We start from the raw sequence: 26,472 nt of genomic DNA, 5'->3' as shown, positions 1-26,472 counted from the left end.
CATGAGCCACAACTACATGTGGTACCTTGTGGAGAAGATCGAATTGCTCCTGAGAGCAACGAGAGGTTGATCGGAGGCTGCACGAGGGCCGAGTTATACCGGGAAAGCTTTCTTTTGCCTGCGTTAAAAAAAGCTTGAGAATCAGCTCGTCCATCTTCTGTCTGCGTTTAAAAAAGCTGGAGAAGCAGCCACGTGGATAAACGTGCTTCCAGATTTGCGATTTTGTCAACTACACTAACGAAATAAAAAATGCCCCGGCGGTCCTAGTGTGTTCACACACATCACTACCGCATGTATATGGTAACATGGTCAGTGTACAACATTCATCAACAATAGATATATATCTCTCTCTCTCTCTCTCTCTCTCTCTCTCTCTCTCTCTCTCTATATATATATATATATATATATATATATATATATATATATATATATATATATGAGGACCTAGTGCATATCACAATTCATATCTCCTTTATTATTGTGATACACAAACCTTTTCCTAATTTTAGAGACTTTTTGGCTTGCCCCAAAGGGGGGAGACCCTACTGATGGTTTCCCTTTTTGCTAATGAAAAGAGAAGATTGTTTTTAAAAAAGATAGCATTTTATTTTTAGATGTTTTAAAAAACACTATATGTCATGATTAGATTTTTTTTGGCCTGCCCAAAGGGCTAAGGCCTTAGTACTACCTCCCCTTTTTGCTAATTCAAAATAAAGTTTGTATATTTTCTTAATTTATTTTAAATTTTGAAATTTATTTAATTATTGATTGGTTGAGGGAGTGAGTGGCGATTTATGATAGACAGAAAACAATGATGAAATGGAGCCTTGAGTATTCACTTGATGTATCATGATGGGTTATTACCCCTACAACTTGCTTCAACAGTGAGCACGTTTGTGTAATGATGGCCCTCCAATTCAAGGCTCCAACTTGCATCAAGGGCCGGAGTGTGAATGTGGGATTTCTTATCTTAACTTTATAAAGAGAGGAGAGTTTAGAGAGAGAGAGAGAGAGAGAGAGAGAGAGAGAGAGAGAGAGAGAGCGATTTGCATAGATCCAACACTCTGCACCATCCTTGATTTTCCCCATAATGCTCCACGCTAGCTTAGGGTGGGTTCAAACTAGGCGGCGGACGAAAAATGCAAAGGGCCGTTGATCTTCCGTGGTGAAATTTGGTTGATTGGAGTTGAGGCACTCTTCCGTCGGGCCCTCCATTTTTCTTCTGACCCCCCTCGGAAGAGTTGATGGCCTCTCTTAGCCCCCTTCACTTTTTCACTTTTCCTCCTCCACATTGTTCACACTAGGCGGCGGCACATTTAGGAAAGCTTGTTTCTTCCGCCACCTTAGGGTCCTCTCTGGTTTTTGGCCGTTGGAGCCATGGCAGAGAGGTGTAGGAGAGAGAGAGAGAGAGAGAGAGAGAGAGAGAGAGAGAGAGAGGTTGTGACAGCCATGGCCACCTCTCTTGCATGCTAGGGCTTACAGCAGGAGTTGTTGAGCGTGCACCGTGCTACGCTTATCCCATGCAGCTCCACAATGTAGCCTTGCTCAACAATGTGAAAGCTTTGAATATCACTATGATCGTCACTGAGATGGGTTTCGTTGCCTAATACTAGATGGGTAGCGAGAGAGGGTGAAAGCGAGCTATGCTGCAGAAGTGGCGATGGTGGTGGTTGCATTTTGATTGAACTTGCCATAGCTCCTACACAGGAGGAGGAGGATGAAGCGGCGATGGCGGTGGCTGCATGGTGATCGAGCTCGCCATAGCTATTGCACAAGAGGAGGAGGATTATAGATGCTCCAAGCTGTCATCTTCTGCTTGATTTGGGATGATAAATGCTTCAAGTTGTTATCTTCTTCCTCCCACCTCTCCCAAATCAAGCTCTACGTTCATAAGACACCGCGGTGTCCTGGGACTTAGTAGCAGAGAAACTACGGAGTGTCTAGGCTAGAGTCTTTAGAGAAGCTAGGGCGATCAAGTAATGAGAGAAAAACCAGGAAATGGGCTACATTGATGAGCCATGGATGGCAGCCAGCTCAGCACCCGGAATATCAGAGCCCATGTAGGCTTGTAGACGAATAGGCGCATCCCAGATCAGCAATTGGAATCGCACCAATTGTCCACACCTCAGCCCTCGTAATTTGCCAAGCTATAATTGCTCTACATCTGCCACGTCAGCACGTAGAATCTGTTGCACTCTGTGATTGTCAATTGTCTGCAAGTGGTGTGCTGGCCCCCCTCTCCCACGACCACTGGCGGCCGAGAATGGTTGTGCACAGACCATTCCCGTAATTAGGACTCCCAGCCTCCACCGGTCGCCCATGATTAACCAGAATGGTCAGTGCACTACCATTCCCTACACCCGTAGTGTGCTAATCTTTCACTTTTTTATTTTCCTTGTTGCATCTTGATCTCTATAATGTCAAAGAGGAGTTTACATTTTTAGCAAGTACTTCATGATTCCAAGGCATCTACTTCAGTAGCTTGCTTTGAGTTTTGAATCTACGTTAGTAGCCTCCAAGGAGCACTTGTGCACGATTGGGATTGTCATGGTTGCAACATTTAATGTATGTCGTTTGCTTTTGTACTTTAGTAGCCTTTGAGGAATAGCCATGTAAAATTGTGGATTCTACTAATATCCTTATAGCTCATTTTGAAGGCGTGTGCTAATATTGAGCATGGTATGGCTGGCCTTCTGCCACTCCTATATGGTCTCCTATTACAAGCAACAAGATCCTTACATTTGTAGAAGTGGGCTATAATAATGTGATTGGGTTGGTTTTTGTCCCTTCTCGGAGGGATGCACTTTTGCTAAGAAATAAATAATGCCACAAAGATACACACAAATGTACATGAATGCATAAGCAAAGTTAATGACTTGTTGGTTACACACATGACCTACTCATTTGTGGGCAGGCCTCGTGATTTATTACTTGTTTACTTCGTTAGCGATACATCCCCGTTTGAAAATATCCTTCCCCATTGCTCCACGTGGCAGACATGACCGTTGATTTACGTAGCCTATGTTTAGTCGCACCCAACTTATTTTATCGATCGCGTGTACCAAATTTATATAACGGATCCGGAGAGAATGCCACTTGCAACAACTTGGAACGACGTCTCTTGGAATGCACAGGTTGCGGGATACGCACAACAAGAGCATGGCCAATAGCTCAACCTTATACTAGACTAGCTCAAACGATCCGCCTACCCGGCGGGTCTCGCTCGCTCTTACCACCGTTACATGTCTGTGTGTGTGTGTATCTTTATAGATCTCCACGTGATACACACATAATGGATACAAAATTTAAAGTGACTTAGCATGAAAACCCTTCAAATATAGCCAAAGCAATGCTCTAATGGTAATAGTCAATCAAAAAACATAGCCTCACTAAGGGTGTCACAACACCCTTAGTGTGTGTGTGTGTGTGTGAGAGAGAGAGAGAGAGAGAGAGTGTTAAGATTGAGAATCAAAGTGAGCAAGATAATAGCATGTAGGTATCGCAAAGCTTTATTAGTTTGGAAAGGCTTGCTCAAGCTGAGGTAAGCCTTACTGCTTTTACCAACGATTGTGAATGTCAATCTTATACAATTTCTCAAGCTCCCACATGATATCGCATAGAAACACTCGTAGTATGTCTCCTTCATTTCTCTATTATCACTTTCAAATGTCTCTATGTATTTGCATATGCATATAAGTAAGTATATCTGTGTGTGTACCTAAATGACCACATTCTAGATTGAATCTTATCTAGATGTCCACTTCCACGGTTCAAAGCTTATCTAAAAATGAGTATCCCTTTATATCCATCAGCATCCCCATGTTAGGTATTCCATTCACTAAGGCCTCATATCTTCATTGTGAAAGCATTCGTGATTGCATTTCACAACAAGTCCTCACTTCACATTAGATAAAAAGAACTTAGGACTTCTTTCCTACTACATTAAAGCTTTTGTGCTTCTTCTTTTTGTCCTTGCCCCCGAGAGAGAGAGAGAGAGAGAGAGAGAGAGAGAGAGAGAGAGAGAGAGAGGGGGGGGGGTTTGTATATTTATAGTTCTCTTAGTTGTGATATTTCAATGTGATTAAGAAGTGAAACTCCCATTGCCTTTGATGGAAACGCTACCTATGGTAGCAAGAAAGGAAAATTTGTTCAAAAGTGAATCAATCAATCATCAAAAATGTTTCTCATCTTTTTAAAATCATGCTTCAAGGAGCACATCAGTTTCCTTAGGAAACCTTAGTAGGGATCACATACACTTCTAACCAACGCATGTCTTCATGCAATGTTCAACGCTCTCTCTTATGTTGTGCACATCAAGCATTGTGAGGCCCAACTCACTAATTGATCATATCATAATGGAGGATAACCCCTTCAACACGTTTGCAAGCATTCACGTCAATTGCATGGAAGAAAGAAGGCCCTTCAACGCGTCACGGATCTGTAAACGTTGTCATGCTTGTGACATGGAGCTATTTGAGCCCTTCATCCACCTACAATGCTACTCTCATCATAGATTTAGCAAGGTCATTAATTGAATGTTCTATATGTGCACAACTTTGCAATTGGCCGTCGCCCACTCAACTATGAATGATCGGGTGCACAAACACATATGTGCTCTCTCTCTCTCTCTCTCTCCCTCCCTCCCTCCCTCTCTCCCTCTCTCTCTCTCTCTCTCTCGTCATAGGATAACTACGGTAGGCAGTTCTTGGTGGTGTGCGTGGGGGGTATTGAGATGAAGCAAGTGTGTTCATAGAGTCTCTCTCTCTCTCTCTCTCTCTCTCTCTCTCTCTCTCTCTTGTAAATTGTATTGCCACAAAGGAGGATTAGTGCATGCAAGCAATAAAACCTGCATGGATGGGTAAGATTGGTTCACATTCAGATCCCTCCTTGTGTTGCATTCTTGGAGACGTTTCCATGAGGTAAAGTGAAGCCTAAGTCCTCCCTACCGTGTATCTAACCTCCATACCACGCCGACATGCTCTAGTTGCCTACGTGAACCTTAGCACTTGCCCAACCCACAACCACCTTTGTATAGTAATGTAAATATAGCAGTATAGATTTGTTAAGAAAAACTTCTTGCTATTGCGGCTATGGCGAAGGCATGTGGATGAGAACACCCCCCCCCCCCCCCCCCCCCCCCCCCCCCTTGCTCTCTCTCATGTCTTGCTCTCTCTCTTCAAGCCTTTCTCTTTCTCTCTAATGTTGTGTCTTTCTTCTCTCTCTAACTCAAACACGGAATGACTCTCCATCTTTGCCCTTGTTTCTTACTTTCTTTCCCACCTCCTTTCTCTCTTGCAACCTTCTATTAGCTCGTGATGCAAGTCTTCCCCGCTATTAGCCCACGTGCAACTACGTTCTAGACTCGGCTGGATGTGCCTAGCCAATGTGATGCTTGTTGCTCTACCCTTCATCATGTGCTTAGTGACACTGTTGTGTGGTCCCAACACCTTTCAAGGGCTTATGGCACTGCTGATGCAATTCCAACGTTTTTGGAATTCTTAAACTTCCCATCGAGAGAGAGAGAGGGAGAGGGAGAGTGAGAGTGAGAGTTTTGCTCTGTGAATGGTTGTCGTGCACAATGCAAAATACCTAAAGTAAGAGACCTAGAGCTTATAGTGCAAGATCGCCATGTGCAAGACACACGGGAAGATCAAAATCAAGTTATGACAAGTATTCTCAAGCAAGGCATTGTGGAATCATAGCCGAGGCGAGAAGATAAGGTCATTGGCATTCAAGGTTTAAGGAAATACCCAATCGCGCAAAAGAGAAAAACACAGGCTTGCGATGAGCATTTAGGGAGTGGTCACTTGGGTACAATGCAAGTACGTGTGTGTAGAGAGAGAGAGAGAGAGAGAGAGAGAGAGAGAGAGAGAGAGAGAGAGAGAGAGAGAGAGAGAAGTCAGAAGTTTGCAGATTTCAGCATTTCAGCCCTAGCGTTTTCAATTTTCAGCACGTCCTCGTCGTCGTCATCATTGTCGTTGACATCGTCGACAAGTCCATTGCATCCAGACCATTGTACCAGATTTGTGCAATCTATAGCATAGACCTCTCTCGCCATAGAGAGGGGGGCGCTTGGAGAAGGGTTTGAGAACCGTTTGGTGTCGTATCACTCTCTCTCTCTCTCTCTCTCTCTCTCTCTCTCTCTCTCTCTCTCTCTCTCTCTCAGCACCTTCATTCACAGTAACATTCACTTTATTTGTGATCATTGCATTCTCTGTCTAAAAGACGGAAGGTTCTCCCTTCCGTAAGTAAAAGGAACCCTTGAGCAAGTTCGGAGCACTCATCTTGAGCAATATCAACATTCACTTCCGCTCAACCTTACACTTCAGCGATTAAAAGACATGGGATAGGATGAGGAATCAGGATAAGGTGGCCTATGGCAGGTGGGAATGTTCATGCAGACGTTTCATGGAGACAAGGGCGTGGCGGGGAACGGCTCCATGTGCGCAGCACAAGAGAGTCCACCACCTGTTTGCAAGTGTGGTAGAGCAATTGACGGGTAGGTGAGTAGAGGCCGTGTGATGGGGAGTTTGTAGGGGAGAGGAGAGCTGGTCAGCTATGTGATGCAGGACGTTGCTACAAGACACAGAGCGTCGTATCTTATCTAAAGGGATTCAGTAGAGGCAAACGTGACCCAGATGGGTGGAGAGTGAGAGAGAGAGAGAGAGAGAGAATGCTTGCTGAATGCAATGAAGAAAACTCTACACACTTTTGACTAGAGTACGTAACCACTTTTTGAGGTTAGCCTTCCGCTTGCAGTTTACGACACATGTAAAGGGCTCTCACTTCCGCCATATTATGTTAGTATTCCAGCCAAGTTACCACCAAAGGCACGGATGCTGCCCATTCCAAAAAGGGCCAAACTTTAGGGCCTCTCTCTTGATACAATCACATACACGTGCAGCTTGAAGGCATGTGGCTCTATGCAAGATGCTGATATGGGCATAAACATTCAGGCTGATATTGATAGTCAGGGGCTGTTGAGAAAAGATGCCGTGCTTGGCATGCCTTGCGTGCATTCAAATTTATATAGCAAATCTGATCATGACTTTCGCAAGCAACATCATCCATTAGTGTCAGCATGCGGTGCATCCTCGCAAGCAGTACGTCTACCCCAATGCTCTTGGTGAAGGATGTCATGCCATGTAATGCTTTGGTTGATATGTATGGCAAACCTGGTACCATCACAAAAGCATGAAAATTTCTTGATGGGCATTCTCTCCGAAATGTCATCACCTGCAACGTGTTGTAAGGATCACTTGGAATGACGTCTCTTGGAATGCATTGGTCGCGGGATACGCACAATAGGAGCAAGGCTAAAAGCTCTAGGCTGTTTAAAGCAAGTGGCTCTCTCCTGATCAATCACATATGCGTGCATCTTCTCTATGCAAGATGTTGATATGGGCATTAACATTCAGGCTGATATTGTTAGTCAAGGATGTTGAGAAAAGATGTCGTGCTGGGAAATGCCTTGAAAGTATGTGACTCTATGCAAGATACTTATATGGGCATAAACATTCAAGCTGATATTGTTAGTCAAGGGTTGTTGAGAAAAGATGTCATGCTTGACAATGCCTTGGTGACATATTTTATCCATTGTGTGCATTCAAATTTATATAGTGAATCCAATCATGACTTTTGCAAGCAGCAACAGTCCATTAGTGTCAACGTGCAGTGCATCCTCGCAAGTAGTACGTTTACCTGCAATGCTCGTTGTGAAGGATGTCATGCTTGGCAGTGCTTTGGTTGATATGTACGTCAAATGTGGTACTGTCACGAAAGCATGAAAAGTTCTTGATGCGTTCTCTCCAGAATGTCATCACCTGCAACATGTTGTAAGGATCACTTGGAACGACGTCTCTTGGAATGCACAGGTCGGGGAATACGCACAACAGGAGCAAGGCCAAAAAGCTATAGGCTGTTTAAAGGAGCCTCCCTCCTGATGCAATCACATATACATGCATCTTGAAGGCATGTGGCTCTATGCAAGATGTTGATATGAGCATAAAAATTCAGGCTGATATTGTTAGTCAAGGGCTGTTGAAAGAAAAATGTCATGCTTGGCAATGCCTTGGTTAACATATTTGCTAAATGTGGTGCATTTCAGAGAGCACAAAAAGTGCTTGAGGTGCTTCTTATCCGGAGTGGACTCTTGGAATGCACTTATTGCAGGATTTGCCCCACAAGAGAAAGCTCCAGGCTATTTTTAGCGGATAGCATTGGAATGCACTGATCGCGGGATACACACAACAGGAGCAAGCCAGAAAGCTCTAGGCTAACTTCAGCTTCTTATCCACAGTGTGGACTCTTGGAATGCATTGATTGCAGGATTTGCCCCACAGGAGAAAGATCTAGACTGTTTTCAGCAGATGCAATCACCTACACATGCATCTTGAAGGCATGTGGTGCAAAATGCTGATATGGGCAAAAAAAGTCGCAATTATATTGTTTGTTTGAGTTTGTTGAAAAAAGATGTCATGCTTGGCATTGTCTTGGTCAATATGTATGCCAAATCTGGTGTGCTTGGGAAAGATGTCGGGCTTAACACTGTCTTGGTCGATATGTATACCAAATGTGGTGCGCTTCAGAAAGCACAAAAATTGCTTTTGAGGAGCTTCCTGTATGGAATGTCACATTCCAAATACATCCCCGTTTGAAAATTTGCTTCCCCATTGCTCCACGTGATAGACAAAAAGTGCTCGAGGTGCTTTTTATCCGAATTGTGGACTCTTGGAATGCACTAATTTCCAATTGTGCCCCACAAGAGAAAGCTCTAGGCTTTTTTCAGCAGATGCAAAGCATTGGAATGCACTAGTCGCGAGATACGCACAACAAGAGCAAGCCAGAAAGCTCTAGGCTGATTTCAGCTTCCTATCCGCAGTGTGGACTCTTGGAATGCACTGATTGTAGGATTTGCCCCACAAGAGAAAGATCTAGTCTGTTTTCAACATATGCAATCACCTACGCATGCATCTTGAAGGCATGTGGCGCAAGATGCCGATATGGGCAAAAAAGTGCGCTTGGGAAAGATGTCATGCTTGGCACTGTCTTGGTCGATATGTATGCCAAATGTGGTGCGCTTCAAAAAGCACAAAAAGTGCTTGAGGAGCTTCCTGTCCAGAATGTCGTCTCTCGGAATGCACTGATTGCGGGGTGTGCACAACAATAGCAGCGTCAAGAGTCCGGAGTGTGGAATCTTGTAATGCACTGATTTCAGGATGCTCTAGTCTATTTTCAGCAGATGCAATCACCTATGCATACATCTTGAAGGCATGTCGCTCTACGCATAACAAGAGCGGGGCCAGAAAGATATCGTGCTTGGCACTACCTTGGTTGATATGTATGCCAAAGGTGGTGCGCTTGACAAAGCACAAAAACTGCTTGAGGAGCTTCCTATCCAAAATGTCACCTCTTGGAGTGCACTAAACGCGGGATGTGCATAACAAGAGCAGAGCCAAAAAGCTCTAGGCTGTTTTCAGCGGATGCAACCTATGCATACATCTTGAAGGCATGTGGCTCTACGCATAACAAGAGCGGGGCCAGAAAGATATCGTGCTTGGCACTACCTTGGTTGATATGTATGCCAAAGGTGGTGCGCTTGACAAAGCACAAAAACTGCTTGAGGAGCTTCCTATCCAAAATGTCACCTCTTGGAGTGCACTAAACGCGGGATGTGCATAACAAGAGCAGAGACAAAAAGCTCTAGGCTGTTTTCAGCGGATGCAAAGCATTGGAATGCTCTGGTCGTGGGATATGCACAATAGGAGCAGGCCAGAAAGCTCTAGGTTGTTTTCAGCTTCCTATCCGGAGTGTGGACTCTTGGAATGCACTGATTGCAAGATTTGCCCCACATGGACAGGGCCAAAAAGCTCTAGTCTGTTTTCAGCAAATGTGAAGCGAGGCCCTCTCTCTAGATGCAATCACCTACGCATGCATCTTGAAGGCATGAGGTGCAAGATGCTGATATGGACACAAAAATTCACATTTATATTGTTTGTCAGAGTCTGTTGAAAAAAGATGTCGTACTTGGCACTGTCTTGGTTGATATGTATGCAAATGTGGTGCGCTTGAGAAAGATATCATGCTTGGCACTGTCTTGGTCGATATGTATGCCAAATTTGGTGCGCTTCAGAAAGCACAAAAAGTGCTTGTGGAGCTTCCTGTCCAGAATGTCGCCTCTTGGAATACATTGATTGCGGGTTTCCTTTTCTGAAGCGTTTCTAGCCATTTTCTTGCTTGCTGGCTTGCTGACTAAATTCATCGCAATTTGAAGTTTCCTCAATTTTTTTGGGGTCTCTCTTTGTGGGTAGCAAAGCTAGGTTTCCTGGTTCTCACAACATGACCCACAAATTATTTCGACAGAGGTTCGTTGTCTTGAAGAGTTACGAGCTCACTCTCTGCAGACGTCTCGGATTAGGTCACGGTAGGGATGCCGTTAATTTGTTACCTTGTTGCCTCTTCTCGAGCGAGATTGCAATACATAGGTGCTGAGGGTTTATCCCCATTATTTGACTGCAGATTGTCAATTCAAAAGAATTTTTTCAGCATTCAAAAACAAAGAAGTGAATGGTGTTGGCCTTCGCTTCAATGAGCATACATAACCTCATTTGTTTACCGACTGTTGACTTCTAATAATCCCATGTCATGTGCACATCTAACCCTATGTGAACAAGCTACTTCATGACAAGGGTTCAATTAGCTTAGGAAGTGTTTTGGCACCTTTGTGAGTCTGTTCGCAGCCCGTGCATATCCAAGCACTTAGTGTAGATGCATATCCTCTGGTTGCACACAACATGATCATCAGCATTACCATAAGAATCCATCAGGAGCATTTCACAGTGCACAGAACCTATTTTCCCTATTTTAGCCTTTTTTCACTTATTATTAATAAGTGACTTTGTTGGGAAACGGGGTAGGGCAATTTGGCTAAGGAAATATATAAGAAAGCCAGCACTAGCACTTTCTGGCAGAAGAGGCAGCAAATACCATCTGGCAATGCACCTTCTCAGCAAGACCGGTAAGAGAACCTAGCATTTTCAGCCACCAAAGACCAACCAGCGTTTTTCAGCCCCGGCGTTTTGCAGTTGCAGATCAGCCTGGCGGCAGATTTTCAGCAATTCTTCTAGCATTTTCCATTTGTTGTATCACCTAGCGTTTTGCAGTTTCTTGGCGACAGTTCAGCCCACATCATCAGCGTTTTGCATTTTCACCAATTAGACTCCGTACAGCAGCCCCCAAACCTCGCAGATCTCACCTTCCCGCAACAAATTCTCACCGCACGATCGAATCAGCCAGCATTTACAGATTCAGTCCGCTATTCGCAGATTTCAGCATCTGCGTTTTCAACCCGTCGTCACATCATCGTCATCGGCGTCGTCACCGACATAGAGTCAGAATTCAACAAATACAAGATTTGCAGATTTCAGCCCCTAGCATTTTCAGTTTTCAGTCCGTCTCATCGTCGACATCATCGTCGTCGATATCGTCGGAAGACCATTGCATTTAGACCATTGTAGAGATTTGTGCAATCAATAGCAAAGACTTCTCTCGCCATCGAGAGAGGGGCCCTTGGAGGAGGGTTTGACGACTTTTTTGGTGTCGTATTCCTCTCTCTATCTCTCAGTCTCAGTACCTTCATGCACAGTGTTTACCCACTTTGTTTGTGACCATTTTCACTCTCTCACTAAAGGAACGGAAGGCTCTCCCTTCCGTAAGTAAAAGGAACCCTTGAGCACTGTTCGGAGCACTCATTTTGAGCAAAGTTCAACATTCACTTCTGCTGCACCTTACATTGGTATCAGAGCTTTGGCAGTGTTCTCTATCACTCAAGGAACGAACCACAAGAAATTTTTTGCTTGTTGCAATTGCACGTAACCCAAGTTCACTTAGGCATGTCGATTCCTAATCGTGTTTTTGAAGAGTGATAGGAAACCCAAGAAAGAAGGGCTTGTCCAGCCTCCCCTTGTTTCTCTTTTCACTCATTGAGACTGGACGTGCACTTAGCGACCGGCCAATCGACATGAGATGGGAAAAAGAAACCTTGGTGAGAGCGCAAGGCCGCCAAGAATGAGTCCGCGGGAAAGAGAAGAGCTCGGGTAAGAGAAAATCCTTCTCTAACACAGATTGCAAGCTAAAGAAGAACCTCAAGAGCCTCAAGAACTCAAGACCCTCAAGAACCCAACAACCCAAGAAGCCAAGTTCCTCGTGAACTTAAAAGCCTAAGACTTCAGTGTATGGCCATCACCCAAAGTGGAATGGATACTTCGCATGGAGGTGATGAGCATGGAAGTGGCGAAGAAGAATTTTTCCCACCAGGAGGTTTTTTCGACCCTCCCCCTTCCCCACCTACACTAAGGATTGCACCAAAGCCTATGGAGGCTGGACATGATGTTACAACAAGAAGCACAATGCGCTGCCTTGGAGCACGAGTGCAAAGAAAGAAAGAAATCTTAGATCGCGAGTGCGAAGAAAGAAAAGAAGAATTTGATCGCGAACGCAAAGAAAGAAAGGCCGACTTGGAGCGTGAGCGCGAACAAGCACGCTTGGCGGCCGAAGAAAAAAGGGTAGCCTTGGAGCGTGAGCGTGAGCAAGCACGCTAGGCGGTCGAAGAAAGAAAGGCAACTATTGAGCTTGAGCGTGAGTAAGCACGCAAAGCCCAACCAGTAGCGGCCGAAGACAGACGAGTGGCCTTGGAGTTAGAGCGCGAGGCGCAGAGAGACTAATGCATGCAAGAGTTGGTCCTAGAGGTACTCATCTCCAAACCCGAGCCGGCCAAAGATGTTGGTGGTTCATCAAGTGGCGCAAGCCGAGATTCAGACTCCAACAACCCCCACCCCCTCACCGAGAAGTTGACATTCAGTAAGTATGACGGTAAGATAAATGCTAGCGTTATTCATTCTTGGTTGCATCAATTTAATGCTTATTTTGCGAAAACTAAGAAGACAGGGAATAGCAAGGTTTTAACGGCAGCCATGTACCTTGCCATGATGCCATTAATTGGTACCATGCATGGCAAGAGGCACAGTTGGTCGCGCACCTAGAGGAAGCGGACGGAGACGTGCCTCTGTCCTTCAATTGGGCCGACTTCCAAGACCAAGACAAGCTCAAGGCGCGGTTTATGCCTCCTCAGTACCTAGCGCGGTTGAAAGAAGATTGACGCAATCTCAAGCAAAGAAAGGTATGTCAGTCATGTCTTTTTCTAACCGTGTTTTGCAGCTCGGTACCCAATTACATAAATCGGATAATGAGCGCAAAGAGGCTTTCCTTTTTGGGTTGGACGAATGTAACAAGTTTGATGTAGAAGTCTTCGACCCCGTGGATCTCAACAAGGCGGTAGCAATTTCTCTCTCCCAAGAGATGAAGCACAACAAGGGAAAGCCTAAGGAGAACAAGACTTAGCAAAGTACCTCTCAGACTTCTCAGAACCCTCAGAACGGTAAGAACAGTAAGAATGGTAAGAATGGTAACTCTTCTAACAAATCTTTATCTAGTCTCTCAGAAAAGAACTCACAAAATGAATCTAAGGGTAAAGCTAACACAATTGCTAAACCTAAGCTCACCCCATATGAAAAAGCAGCACAAGGAATTTTAAGAGGATGCATCACGTCAGAAGAACAAACATTTATTCTAAGGAAGGTTGATGTTATCATTGTCACATCAAGGGTCACATAAAAAGAACATGTCCTAAGATTGCATCTAGCGAATCCAAAAAACCCACAGAACCCACATCCTCTATTAATGCCATAAATGAGAACACTCGCGTGTCCCAAGTTTCTCATGATCCTCCCATTGAGTCTCTCATGAAGTGTTATGGTCATGTGAATGGTCAACACATGGTGGTCTTGTTTGATTCTGGTAGTATGCATGATGTGATTAGTCCCTCTCTTGTCGAAAGAGCCCGCTTGGAGGTTCGCAAGACATCTCCTTTCGAGGTGTCGGGCTTCGCTCCCGGTATGGACTCTCTCATTACAGAAGAATGCCTTGGTGTGTTATTCACGGTTCAACAAGTGTCCTTCCGCAGAAAATTTGTAGTATCTCCTCTTTCAAGATGTGATATGCTTTTAGGAATTTGATGGTTTCGTGAGCATAACCCTCTCATTAATTGGGCAGCCAATACTTTCACTTTCAATGCCAAAAGTGACTCTCCCATTCTCATTCGTGGGGAGGAAGTTGTTCATTCTTCATCTCTCGTTTCTAATGTGCAGACGAATATTGAAAAGAATCAGGAGAAGGAGACTCTCAGTCTTGTCTTCTCCAAAGCACGACACATATGTTTTTCATGATAAATATGTGATTATTCACAATGACGATGATTTGCATGATAAAGATGTGATTGTTCACAAGGATGATGATTTAGTTGATGCTTTTTGTAGTGAAGCTAACCTCATTGCAGATTCGATCAATCACGAAGAACCGATCTTGGCTCTCAAGTCGAGATCTAAGGAACCCCCACAGGAAGTACTGTGTATGCGCATGATTAGTCAGTACGCATTGTTCTAGTGTTTCATCCGTGACGGTTTCTTGTATTTTCGTCACCGTCTTTATGTGTTCCCTTTCCACAGGCATGCCATATTGTACGATGCACATGAATCACTCATGAATGAGCACGGATGTATGCGGATTCCTCTTGAAAAGAAGAAAAGTTTGCATTCAAAGAATTCACATTCCATGTCTCTTCCTTGGCATGACACAGTATCCGAAAAAGCACAAGAAGGATTGAGCATCAAACATCGGCATTTCCATTGTGATTTGCCACAGTGGATAGATTTAGATCAGAAAGACAAGTTTCAATTTCAATTTTTGTGTCTGTTTGATGAACGGTTTGACACTCGGACTCTTTGTTCATCTACATTGCATGCACAGTCTTTAAAGAAGACTAGAATTTTTCCAGTCACTTTACATGGAATGGGTATGTTCATGTTTTTGTGTTGGACGTGCTTTCAGGCATATTCCTCCTCGAAGATTCTTGAAGAAAGTAGATCCACGACTATAGCCGAAGTTGGAGCTTTGACGCAGCCACAGATGACTTTGTGTCGTTTTCGGCGCAGCCCAAAGAAGCAAGCGTTGCAGACCTTTATATGAAGTTCAAGTATCGCACGACCCACACATCAGAGTGGGCCGGCGAAGAGTCCTTCCCAGGATTCATCCAGACGCTATTGGCGATCTCCCTCAACGCCATACAGTTCGGTACTAGTATCTCACTTTAAAAAGAAGGGGATGTCACGTGCACATCTAACCCTATGTGTATGTGGACAAGCTACTTCATGACAAGGGTTCAGTTAGCTTAGGAAGTGTTCTGGCACCTTTGTGAGTCTGTTCGCAGGCCGTGCATGTCTAGGCACTTAGAGTAGGTGCATATCCTCTAGTTGCACACAACATGATCATCAACATTACCATCAGAATCCATCAAGAGCATTTTACAGTGCACAGAACCTATTTTCCCTATTTTAGCCATTTTTCACTTATTATTAATAAGTGACTTTGTTGGGAAATTGGGTAAGGCAATTTGGCTAAGGAAATATATAAGAAAGCTAGCTCTAGCACTTTCTGGCAGAAGAGGCAACAGATACCATTTGGCAGTGCACCTTCTCAGCAAGACCGGCAAGAGAACATAGCGTTTTCAGCCACCAAAGACCAGCCAGCGTTTTTCAGCAAATGCAAATCAGCCCCAGCGTTTTGCAGTTGCAAATCAGTTCGACGTTAGCAGATTTTCAGCAGTTCATCTAGCATTTTCCATTTGCTGCATCACCTAGCGTTCTGTAGTTTCTTGGCGACATTTCAGCCCACAGAATCAGCATTTTGCATTTTCAGCGATTAGACTACATACCGTAGCCCCCAAACCTCGCAGATCTCACCTTCCCGCAGCAGATCCTCGCCGCATGGTCGGATCAACCAACGTTTGCAGATTCAGCCCGCTATTCCCAGATTTCAGTATCTGCGTTTTCAACGCGTCGTCGTCATCGCCGTCGTCACCGACATAGAGTCAGAATTCAGCAGATACAAGATTTGTAGATTTCAGCCCCTAGCGTTTTCAGTTTTCAGCCCGTCTCGTCGTCGCCATCATCGTCGTCGACATCGTCGGCAAGACCATTGCATTTAGGCCACTGTAGAGATTTGTGCAATCAATAGCAAAGACTTCTCTCGCCATCAAGAGAGGGGCCCTTGGAGGAGGGTTTGACAACTTTTTTGGTGTCGTATTCTTCTCTCTCTATCTCTCAGTCTCAGTACCTTCATGGACAGTGTTTACCCCCTTTGTTTGTGATCATTTGTACTCTTTCACTAAAGGAACGGAAGGCTCTCCCTTCCGAAAGTAAAAGGAACCCTTGAGCCGATTCAGAGAACTCGTCTTGAGCAAAGTTCAACATTCACTTCCGCTGCACCTTACATCCCACACATCCAAGGAGACGCAAAGATGACCGGTGTGCTAGTCCAACGAGGGCATGGTTCCTCAAATGTCATACCAACTTCATCTTCCTCATCCACGGCTGCTCCCCACCCACAGCAACATTCAATTTCACCAACTTCAACCACAAAAGCGGACTCAAAGGAATCAAAGAGGTCGGTGCCAACAGATTTTGATGACCCTTCAAATGAACAGATAGAGGTATATCCCTTGGCAGAAGATGAAAAATTAGTGGAGAATGTTGTGGTCAGTCCTGAAGAAATCAATGAGACCTTAAATGCTACTATAAGTGCTTTTTAAACAGAGCAGAGTGAGAAGGATCCTCCTAATTATGGCAGGCAATTTTGAGGCAGGCTCATGCAGTGGAAATGCTGTGAAAATTGCAGAATGTACTAATGTGGGGCATGGGGATTCACAATTGGAGGCTGTTCTGTTGTCAATAAATGCATGTCGGGAAGACCAAAGCAATGCTGAAGGTTTTCCATTACCTTCATGTAAGCCTGATGGAGGCTCCGTTTTTTTGGTGGTTCATCCTTACATGTACAGGGTATGTCAATGAATCAACCATCATTTGCTGCAACTGAATCTGGATTGCAGTGGTCGAAGGTTACTACTAGTCTTCCTTTGTCCACTCTCTCATCCTCATCAGTTATAATTCCAAGCTCCCGACGGTGAAGCTAGGGCTTATCTCTTGCATCTAGCTCAATCAAAACAGCAAGTGGATCTTCTTGCAAGGGTGGAGGAGTGTAAAATCATCAAAGAGCTTCCATCAAAGACCTTCATCTCCAAGGTTGCAATGGGCCCATAAGAAAATGAGGAGAGAGAGAGAGAGAGAGAGAGAGAGAGAGAGAGAGAGAGAGAGAGTTTGAAATTGAAATTAGACACTCAAAAGGTTTGGAGGAGCAGCAGATGGCTGAAGATGGGAATTGTCTCTTTCGTGCAGTAGCAAATCAAGTCTATGGAGATTTTGAAATTCACCTATACTTTCGTCTTGAAGGCTATGCTTACATCTTGAAGGAATGTGGCTTTACGCAAGTGCTTGAGGAGCTTCCTATCTGGAGTGTAGACTCTTTGAATGCATTGATCGTGGGATACGCACAACAGGAGCAGGGCCAAAAATCTCTAGACTGTTTCAGTTGCCTATCCAGAGTGTGGACTCTTGGAATGCACTGATTGCAAGATTTGCCACAAGAGAAAGCTCTAGTCTATTTCTAGCAAATGAAACCACCTATGCATGCATCTTGAAGACATGTGGCTCTACGCAAGAGGGCACAAAACTTCACAATTATATTGTTAGTCAGAGGCTCTTGAAAAAAGATGTCGTGCTTGGCACAGTCTTGGTCAATATGTATGCCAAACGTGGTGCGCTTGAGAAAGCTCAAAAAGTGCTTGAGTAGCTTTCTGTTGCGTCTCTGAATGCATTGATTGGAAGATGTACGCAACAAGAGTAGGTCCAAAAAGCTCTAGGTTGTTTTCAGTGGATACAAAGCATTGGAATGCACTGATCGCGAGTTATGCACAAGAGGAGCAGGGCCAATTGCAGGATGCGTGCAACAAGAGCAAAGTTAGAGGTTATTGAAAAAAGATGTCATGCTTGACACTATCTTTGTTGATATCTATGCCAAATGTGGTGTCCTTTTACGAAATCACAAAAAACTATTGCAGCATGTGTTAATGAGTGACTCTTATGCAACTGCTGGCATCTTAGAGACGACACAAAAATTTGAATGCATGAGGATTGAGAATGGTGCTCGAAAGTAGCCAAGTCATAGTTGCTAGACTGATGCAAGTCGAAGGGCTCAACGATTTGTTAATGAAGCTATCATCTGTAAGGCAAACATATCTAGTTGCAAGATATCCTCTGCGCTTACCGTGCTCATCTCTATCCCCTACCACTACAAAAGAGCCTCTCGGCTCTTCCATACTAAAGCTTTGTTGCGCAATTTCGGCCTTTGCCTTGGCCACCCCACCTCCAGTATGCACCTACCACGCTCAAAATGGTCCTCTACCACTGTAAAACAGTCCTCTCGGCTTGTCCATACCAAAGCTTGGTGACGCAGCTTCTGGCTTTGCAATGTCCACTCCATCTCCACTATCATGTTTGTTTCAAGTAGTGCGGTCATACCGAAGGTTAAATGCAACCTGCGTACATCGACAATATACATTTAATCACGCGGTGAGTAAGCATTACCATTTTTTTCATTTTTGACATTGAGAATGCAGTTAATGAACACGCTGAAAATGCACGCTGCCGTGGGAATGACACATTCCCTCGTATTATAAAAATTGGGGAGGACTTTGCAAACTCCCCCATGCAAGGAGACTTGCATGTTTTCTTTTTTTTGAAATATAAAAATGGAACAACAAACAATTAATAACATTGACATCTTCTATGATTATGAACATTGAGCTTGACAAAACTCTAACCCTTTTTGTGGGTTTCTATGAGGTACATTTCTGAAACACTACGATCAGTATCCCAAACACACTCTCAAGTAAAAAAATCTACCACGCTTCGATAAAAAACTCTGCGTGTGTGTGCACGTGCGCGCTTTATTTTAATGTCTCTCCTTCCAATAGTATTTTAGACATAATTAATAGCATCAAATAATAGAACTTGTCGATTTCTTTTCATTTGAGGAGTGTTGAAATGGCATATACAATTTTTTAGTACTAGCTTGATCTCAATTCGATGCGAACACAACTAACAAAGCACTCTAGTTCCCACAGATTGCATAAGTAATCTAATTTGGAATTTTTAGGAATAATTGTAGAAACATATAGCGAGAGTAAGAAAACAAGCCATTTTTCCTTTGTGAAAATAAAGTCAGTGTGGTTAAATTATTAGCTTAATTACGAACGCACCACCATGTTTGGAGATTTAAAAGAAGTTACATAAATAGGTCCTTGGTTTCTTGCCTGCATCCACATACATCCTACAAAAAGTAGTGCCAAAATTCTACGTATCTTTTTTCGTTCAAGCTCATATATCATTCAATAAGCGATATTTGCAAGTGACACTGCCCATAGAAGGCTCATGTCCAAGTGTGAATAATGACACAATATTTGATTAGATAGGTGGATGAAAAAAGTTAAATTACTACTATTTGAGGATGTTGATGTCAAAAGCATGGATGTCATCTAAACTCAGGTAAGGTAATTCTAAAGACCTCTGTTTTCATTTTCATATAATTGCTGCATATATACATATATGTATAAACCAATTCCCGAATTCCTTTACTTTTTGATTTGCTTCTCAGCAATCTTCTAAGTTTTGGGCAATCTACCCAAACTCGTGTATGTATCTTTGTACATATGTATCTTTGCCTTCACAAATACGGTGGTAAAAGCAATGAATTCTTATCTTAGTAGGCAGAAAGACCTTGTCAATAAACAAGCTTGAGGGAAGTAGCCCTTGAGCTCTGCATTTTTGACTGCATATTGACATTCTCATGGACAAGCCTTTCACATCTTGCCAATAGACTTCAAGACGCTGACACTCATGGGCCACTCTACCGCGCTGCATGTTCGTCAATGCCGCATGCATATAACATCATGTGGGATGTTCTACTACCACATTTCTCTCAATCCACATGCATATAACATCATGTGGGATGATCTACCACCGGATTTGTCTCAGTCCACATCCATGCGTCAGGGTCAACCTCCATGTGGCTACCACTTAGCTGTTGCTGGTAATCGACTTGTTGCGATAGCAATGCATTGAAACCATTACTGGTTTGAAAGGTTTGCAAGTCATGAATCTCAATGTTAGGAGCTTGTTGGGCTTGAACTATTGGTGGGTGAGCACCTTCTATTGGAGGTATATCATTTGGCATAAAAAACGCGTTGCCCTCTATATCTAAGAACCCCATCGGTAAAGGGCCTGTGTAGTAGTCCGGCAAACACTCGTTACACTCATAATTGTACACCTCTCGCACATCGTTCAGAAGGTCGAAGTCAACCTTTGTAGTCATTCCAAGGGCCTTTAATATGTGTTTTGCAATATGTCTATTCTCTTCATCTCTGAGTGTATCAATTTCCTTTCCGAATTCCCTTTTTTCATCTTCTGATGATGGTAGTGGACATTTTGGCCAGTTGGAAATTACTCGCTTTGACCACGCATTAAAATTGTGATTGAAAAAGCAAGGGCATACATAATTTCCTCTCAAGTCCTTTTGCGGGGGGAATTCATGCACACCTACACCACCACAATGGGCCCTAATGCCATAGTAATGCAAAGGGAGATCCGGGTAGTCAGGGCCCTTTATTGTGTTTTCTTCGATCCAAAAGGTAGTTTTGTTGGAAGATCGTTGGCGTTTCGCTTTGGGTTTTGCAGACACATGATGATTGTCATGTGACTGGAGACTCAACACGTGTGGGGTACTTTTATCGTTCTCGACACGAGGCTGGTTGTCATTCTGAATCACTTGCTCTAACACACCTGCACAAGAAGATTTAGAAATTTTCTCATGCAGGAAAACGGAGTCTTTCTCAGTGTTTTCATACAAATTGCATAACATCATGAGCTTCCACTCGAGAGGCACCACATACCTAGCTAGGTACAATTGGGGGCAGGAAACCAGCGCCCCCCATGCCACCGGGCAGACGGTCCCTGTCCCCAATCGTACCTAGTAATTAGGTATGCGGTGCTTCCCTCAAAGAAGCTCATAATGTTGTGGTAAGTCACAAATGTGGGAATTATTGCGAGAATGTATTGAAAACTGTTTGCGAGGTGCATTGCCAAGTTGTGGATGCTTACAAATACACGAGCTGAAGAACCCAATTTGATATCAGTGAAATGAGAGAAAAAATGTAGTACCTTTGAGGAGTCCTTGTGCCTTTCCTTGCTTTTGGTCCTTTTCTTGCCAATATTTATGCACCTTGGCCAGGAGGTCGGCACCATCATTTGCACAGTTACACTTGTCTATATATGCTCGGATATTTTGGCGTAATTCTTTGATCCCCTTTGTATCCTTTTGGAGGACAGCATCATACAGTTTTGTTCTAAGCTCTCCAGGGCATGAGCTCTCAAGGTCATGGTTTTCCTCTAGGGAAAAGTAGGGGAGCTCCACTGTCTCAAACTCATGCATCACATATGCACCATAATTATAGGCGCGCTTGGCCTTTTCTAGAGAGTCGTAGCAACCAAAATTGATATTCCGAGGCGGAACGCTGCCTTTCACCTTTATCTCCACTTGGTATGTTGGCTTATCCTTTTTGGAGCGTTTGAGTTGCACTCCCGGGAACTCATACCTGGTGTTGAAGATCTTATCCAAATGGTTGGTTGCACTTGTCGAGGGCGGCGGCATGGGAATGCGCATGGGCACGGCCGGGCTTGGCTGCGGTGACGATGACTGTGATATTGGCGGAGGCGCCACCATATTGGGCGGGCTAATTGGCTGCTGCGCTGACGTTGACGGTGATATTGGTGGAGGCGTATTGGGCGGGCTAATTGGCTGCTGCACTGACGTTGACGCTAACTGCAATGGCGGAGGCTCCTCAATGGCGATATTATTGGACGGGATTGGTTGATCAGGTGACGTTGATGGCGGCAATGGCGATGTTGGCGGAGGCTCCTCAATGCCCATACTCTCTGCAGGTCTCTTGAGATAGTTTCCTACGACGTTCTCCTCCTCTTCTTCTTCTTCTTCTTCTTCTTCTCTCTCTCTCTCTCTCTCTCTCTCTCTCTCTGTCGCTCGCGAAAGGCTCTTTTTTCCTTTTACAGCGAAGCGACAACAGGTCTTCGTATTTACAAAGGCTCTTTTATTTATTTATTTATTACCTTGATTATCTAGGAGCGTTTGAGGCACTCCACTTGGCTTTTCTTTATTGGAGCGGAAAATTATTGGAGAATTGGAAAGACGGTGGTTAAAAATAAAAGGTCAAAACTTGGTGAAAGTAGTGGCGTGAATTAGCTGCAGTAAAGGCGCAGAGATATTGTGTGTGTGTGTGTGTGTGTGTGTGTGAGAGAGAGAGAGAGAGAGAAGGTATTGGCGTACAGGGTTTATCGATGCACAGGCTTACGTGCAGCAGAGTTTCGAGTGCTACAAGGTAAATTTCAGGTTGAATCACTTTTGTGTGTGTGTGTGTGCGCGCGCGTGCGTTGTTTTTTCAACAACCTCGCAGAGAGAGAGAGAGAGAGAGAGAGAGAGAGAGAGAGAGAGAGAGAAGAGTTTTAACGTCGTAGGAAACTATTCCAAGAGACCATAAAGATCTAGCAGACAAGGAGTTGTTGTTTTCAACAACCTCAGAGAGAGAGAGAGAGAGAGAGAGAGAGAGAGAGAGAGAGAGAGAGAGAGAGAGAGAGCATTGTTTTTACGGAGAGCCGAGGGAGGCAAAGAAGAGGAGTTTGAAACGTGAAAAAGATGATTGGACCAATTGCAAGTTCCTTGGGTAGTAAGCAAGGCAACAAGCAGCATTGTTTGACGTTGTGTGTGTGTGTGTGTGTGTGTGTGTGTGACATAGAGAGAGAGAGAGAGAGAGAGAGAGAGAGAGAGAGAGAGAGAGAGAGAGCTTATAGCCTCTGCATTGTAGCAAGCCTTTGGCAGCTCCTTGATAGAAAGCCCTGTCTTGTTTTCAACAAGAGCGAGAGAGAGCTTGAAAGAGAGAGAGAGAGAGAGAGAGAGAGAGAGAGAGAGAGAGAGAGAGAGAGAGAGAGAGAGAGACGTGCAATAATTGCGAATGCTCATAAGCTACTAGACTGTTGGCCACCCCAAACAAGACTCTCCAATAACTCCATTGGTTGGCTGATGGCACACCAACAACGAACTGTCATCTCGCAGACCACCATAGGTCCATCCTACCATTATGTCAGCTCACGCCTTGTGCTTGACTCCATCCTAATTGGCTTGCTTATCCCCATTTTCTCCGCGGTCCGATTAAGTGTACGCATCAACTCGTCTTCACGAGTGGGCACATGCTGATGGCCGATCCAAGTGGCAAGGTCTACCTACTGTTTGCAACCATCTTCCATGATCAATGCACTAGTAGGTCTTCAACTACAAGGCGACTGCTCCACGGCCTTTCCATTATGCTTATAACCTCACCACTTGCAAGCCATCTCTCTTGAGTCGGCCCAACAAGGCAATCCTCTTCCTGTGCATGATGACACCCTTCACCCTTCACCCTTCACCCATTGAAGGATTCACCTCTCCTCCTATGCATACTAGATGTCTCCTTCCCCACCACCACTACAAATGACAAGTTGTTCGAGCTCACCATCACCTTCCAAATTATGTTGTCATCTATCCCCCTATCATCCATCCACAATCTTTTATCAAGGTCCTCACAAATACTACGTTCAATGGGGATAAGGTTTGCGAGGTTTAACGACTAATAATTTTTTGTTGCTGCTATGGATTGGATTTAATTAATTTGATGGTTCGAATGCAGGCAAGGTATGTATCACTATTGAGATGACAACGGTGGAGCAAATCTTGCAGCATATAATACCAATCACCCCATGGCCATTGCCCAGGTACACCATGGCATGACAACGTTGTGAGTGGGATGGAAACACACACAACGCCTCTATAATGACCCGACACACACTCTTGGGATGATACACACACACATTATGGGGCACCACTCGGCTTACACAACCAGCCTGGCCGAGACAGGAAACACACAGACGGAGTGAGAAGAGAGAGATTTCCCACTTGCCCACTAAACACTCACACACACACACTCTCAATTCAACTCAAAGGAGGCAAATTGCTGTTGTTTAGACTCAATGAAGCTCAGCCCAACACCAATGGGGCAAATAGTTTACACAGTATTGAGGAAATACACTAGATACAACCACAAAGTTAAGCAGAGGCTTCACTCACCGGAGAAGATTACACAGAAAAACAACAGAAAATCTATGAGGAATTTGGCAAAATGGACAGCGCCATTGCGTCTGGAACGGCCCAAAACCACAATCTACAATGTCAAAGTGCTCAAATCCGACCTCGGATGAGCAGTTTACGGCCAAAACAGGCTCCAAAAACCCCAAAAACACACCTGCGGCTGTTCCTCCTCTCTTCTCCACGTTTTTTCTGGTCTTCTCTCATTTTTTTCAGTTCCCACACTTAGCTTTATTAGTTGGGCACCCGTGGCCTTTTAGATGACCTCAAACGGATCCCGAACAGGCCAAAAACTGACCTCGCAGTGCATAGTTGTCACCTTTTTGCATCATCCGCACACCTGGCACTCAGTTTTTCCAAATAATGCATCCCGTAACCACGTGAAGTGGCCCCAAAAAGTGGTCCTCATGATGACCTTTCTGCATAAGTATCACAAGAAAACACCCACGTCGTGTCCATACTTCTCCGCGTGCAAGTATTGACCCCGTTCGACCTCCTGATGCCACTCGATGCCATCTGACGCACTTGCTTACCTCATGTCGTCGGCCCGCGGATAGCTTCCTCGAGAAGTTTTACACGCTACCAACTCCTCCTTATTGTAGAAAAAACACAGTGGTACTGGTAATAGTGAAAATCGATGCACTATGTACACCTTGTCCTACCTGTACACATGTGGGCCCCACGTAACCACCTGGCTCTGAAATTCTTTATTTGATGCACCATGCATGTATATGTACATATGCGTAATCCCTTGCTCCAAAAAACTCCTGACATAATTTGCCCATCCCCTAGCCTACTAGATCATTCATGATCAGCAGTAGCAAAGAGAGATATGAGACTCGCCGCATCACAGGTCTCCTCATCCCTCACCAACACTGCTTGATCCACAAACAGCTCGTCTTGCTCCACCATCATCAATCTAGAATGATACAATTTAAGACGCAATCCATTTACCCTTGACTTATGTAGAACACCATCCAGGTTAGCCAGCTGATACGTGCCATTTGGAAAACACTCCACCACCTTGAAAGGGCCTTCCCACTTAATTTGAAACTTGTTTTGGAACGTGTTGTCCAGCTTACTGTTGTAGCGCAAAACCAATTCATGTTTCTTGATACCCTTACTTTTGACCTTTTCATTTATCTTTGCCAAAGCCTTATCCTGCATCTGCCCATAATGCTCCAATGCGCTCATCCTATCCAACTGGACCTCTTGTAACTGCAAAAGCCTCTCTTTGAATGCATCACTAGGCGGCCCAAACAACTTCTCTAACATCTTGACCGCAGGCAACTCTACCTCCACAGGCAATAGTGCCTCCTTTCCATACACCAAATGAAATGGAGTAAACCCTGTACCTGTCTTCACCGAAGTACGGTAAGCCCATAATGCACTAGGCAATTCCAAATCCCAATTCTTTCCTTGGTGCTCTGTCACTTTAGAAAGAATTTGTACCAACTCACCATTGAATCTTTCATTTAAGCCATTACACTGCGGGTAATAAGGAGTGGTATGCTGGTGCCTAATCTTCATCTTTGTGCATAAGAAGTCTAGCAGTTTAGCTCTAAATCCTGGCCCCTTATCTGAAAGTAGCTCTAATGGCACCCCAAACTTGCAACATATTTCATCATACACAAATTTTGCCACATCCTTTCAGTGATCTGTTTTACTGCTATAGCCTCTGCCCATCTAGAGAGATAGTCCACTGCCGTCAAGATATAGCTTTTGCCCCCGCTTGTGATAGGTAACGGCCTATTGCATCAATCCCCCACTTTTCAAACACATCAAACGCCATAATGGTTTTTCGTAGCTCTGGCTTCAACACTCTCTTCCCAAATGCTTGACACCTATTGCAAGACCTACACCAATGGTGAACATCCTTGTGCAAACTAGGCCATACATACCCCTCTTGCAAAATCTTATGCAAGGTGATCTTTAGAGCAAAATGGCCACCACATGCGCCTTCATGATTCTCTTCCAACACTCTGTAAAGATCCTCCCACCAAGGTACACGTCTCAACACGAGATCAGCCCCTTTCATGTATAAGACATCACCAATCAATTTGTACCTGTATGCTCTACACACAAAGCCATACTTCTTAGACTTATGAACCTCCTTTGGAATGATTCCTGTTAGCAAAAACTCCTCTTCTTGAGCCAAACTTTCCCGGCCATGATAAAGAGGTAAAGTGGTCCTCAACACAAATAGCTCCCCAATCATGC

The 26,472-nt window shown here is 44.3% G+C and overlaps 1 protein-coding gene and 2 pseudogenes across 1 annotated transcript; 2 read left to right on the top strand and 1 right to left on the bottom strand.

Annotated features, from left to right (window-relative positions):
• Window positions 1-14,667: 14,667 nt before the first annotated feature.
• On the top strand, window positions 14,668-15,267 carry LOC147449612 (uncharacterized; annotated as a pseudogene).
• A 1,144-nt stretch (window positions 15,268-16,411) lies between these two features.
• Window positions 16,412-18,163, top strand: LOC147449611 (uncharacterized; annotated as a pseudogene).
• Window positions 18,164-19,479: 1,316 nt separating this feature from the next.
• On the bottom strand, window positions 19,480-22,088 carry LOC147449610 (uncharacterized). The gene is made up of 2 exons (XM_086522652.1): window positions 21,225-22,088; window positions 19,480-20,846 (listed from the first exon to the last, which is right to left on the bottom strand). Exons 1-2 carry the CDS (start codon window positions 21,991-21,993, stop codon window positions 20,008-20,010), a joined length of 1,608 nt encoding a protein of 535 aa, XP_086378778.1. The 5' UTR covers window positions 21,994-22,088; the 3' UTR covers window positions 19,480-20,007.
• Window positions 22,089-26,472: the final 4,384 nt, after the last annotated feature.

The sequence above is a fragment of the Adiantum capillus-veneris genome, chromosome 10 (assembly GCF_014529385.1).
Source record: "Adiantum capillus-veneris isolate H3 chromosome 10, ASM1452938v2, whole genome shotgun sequence".
Lineage (NCBI taxonomy): Eukaryota > Viridiplantae > Streptophyta > Polypodiopsida > Polypodiales > Pteridaceae > Adiantum > Adiantum capillus-veneris.
Note: the sequence above shows the minus strand (reverse complement) of the source record. Positions and strands in the feature narration are given on the sequence as shown.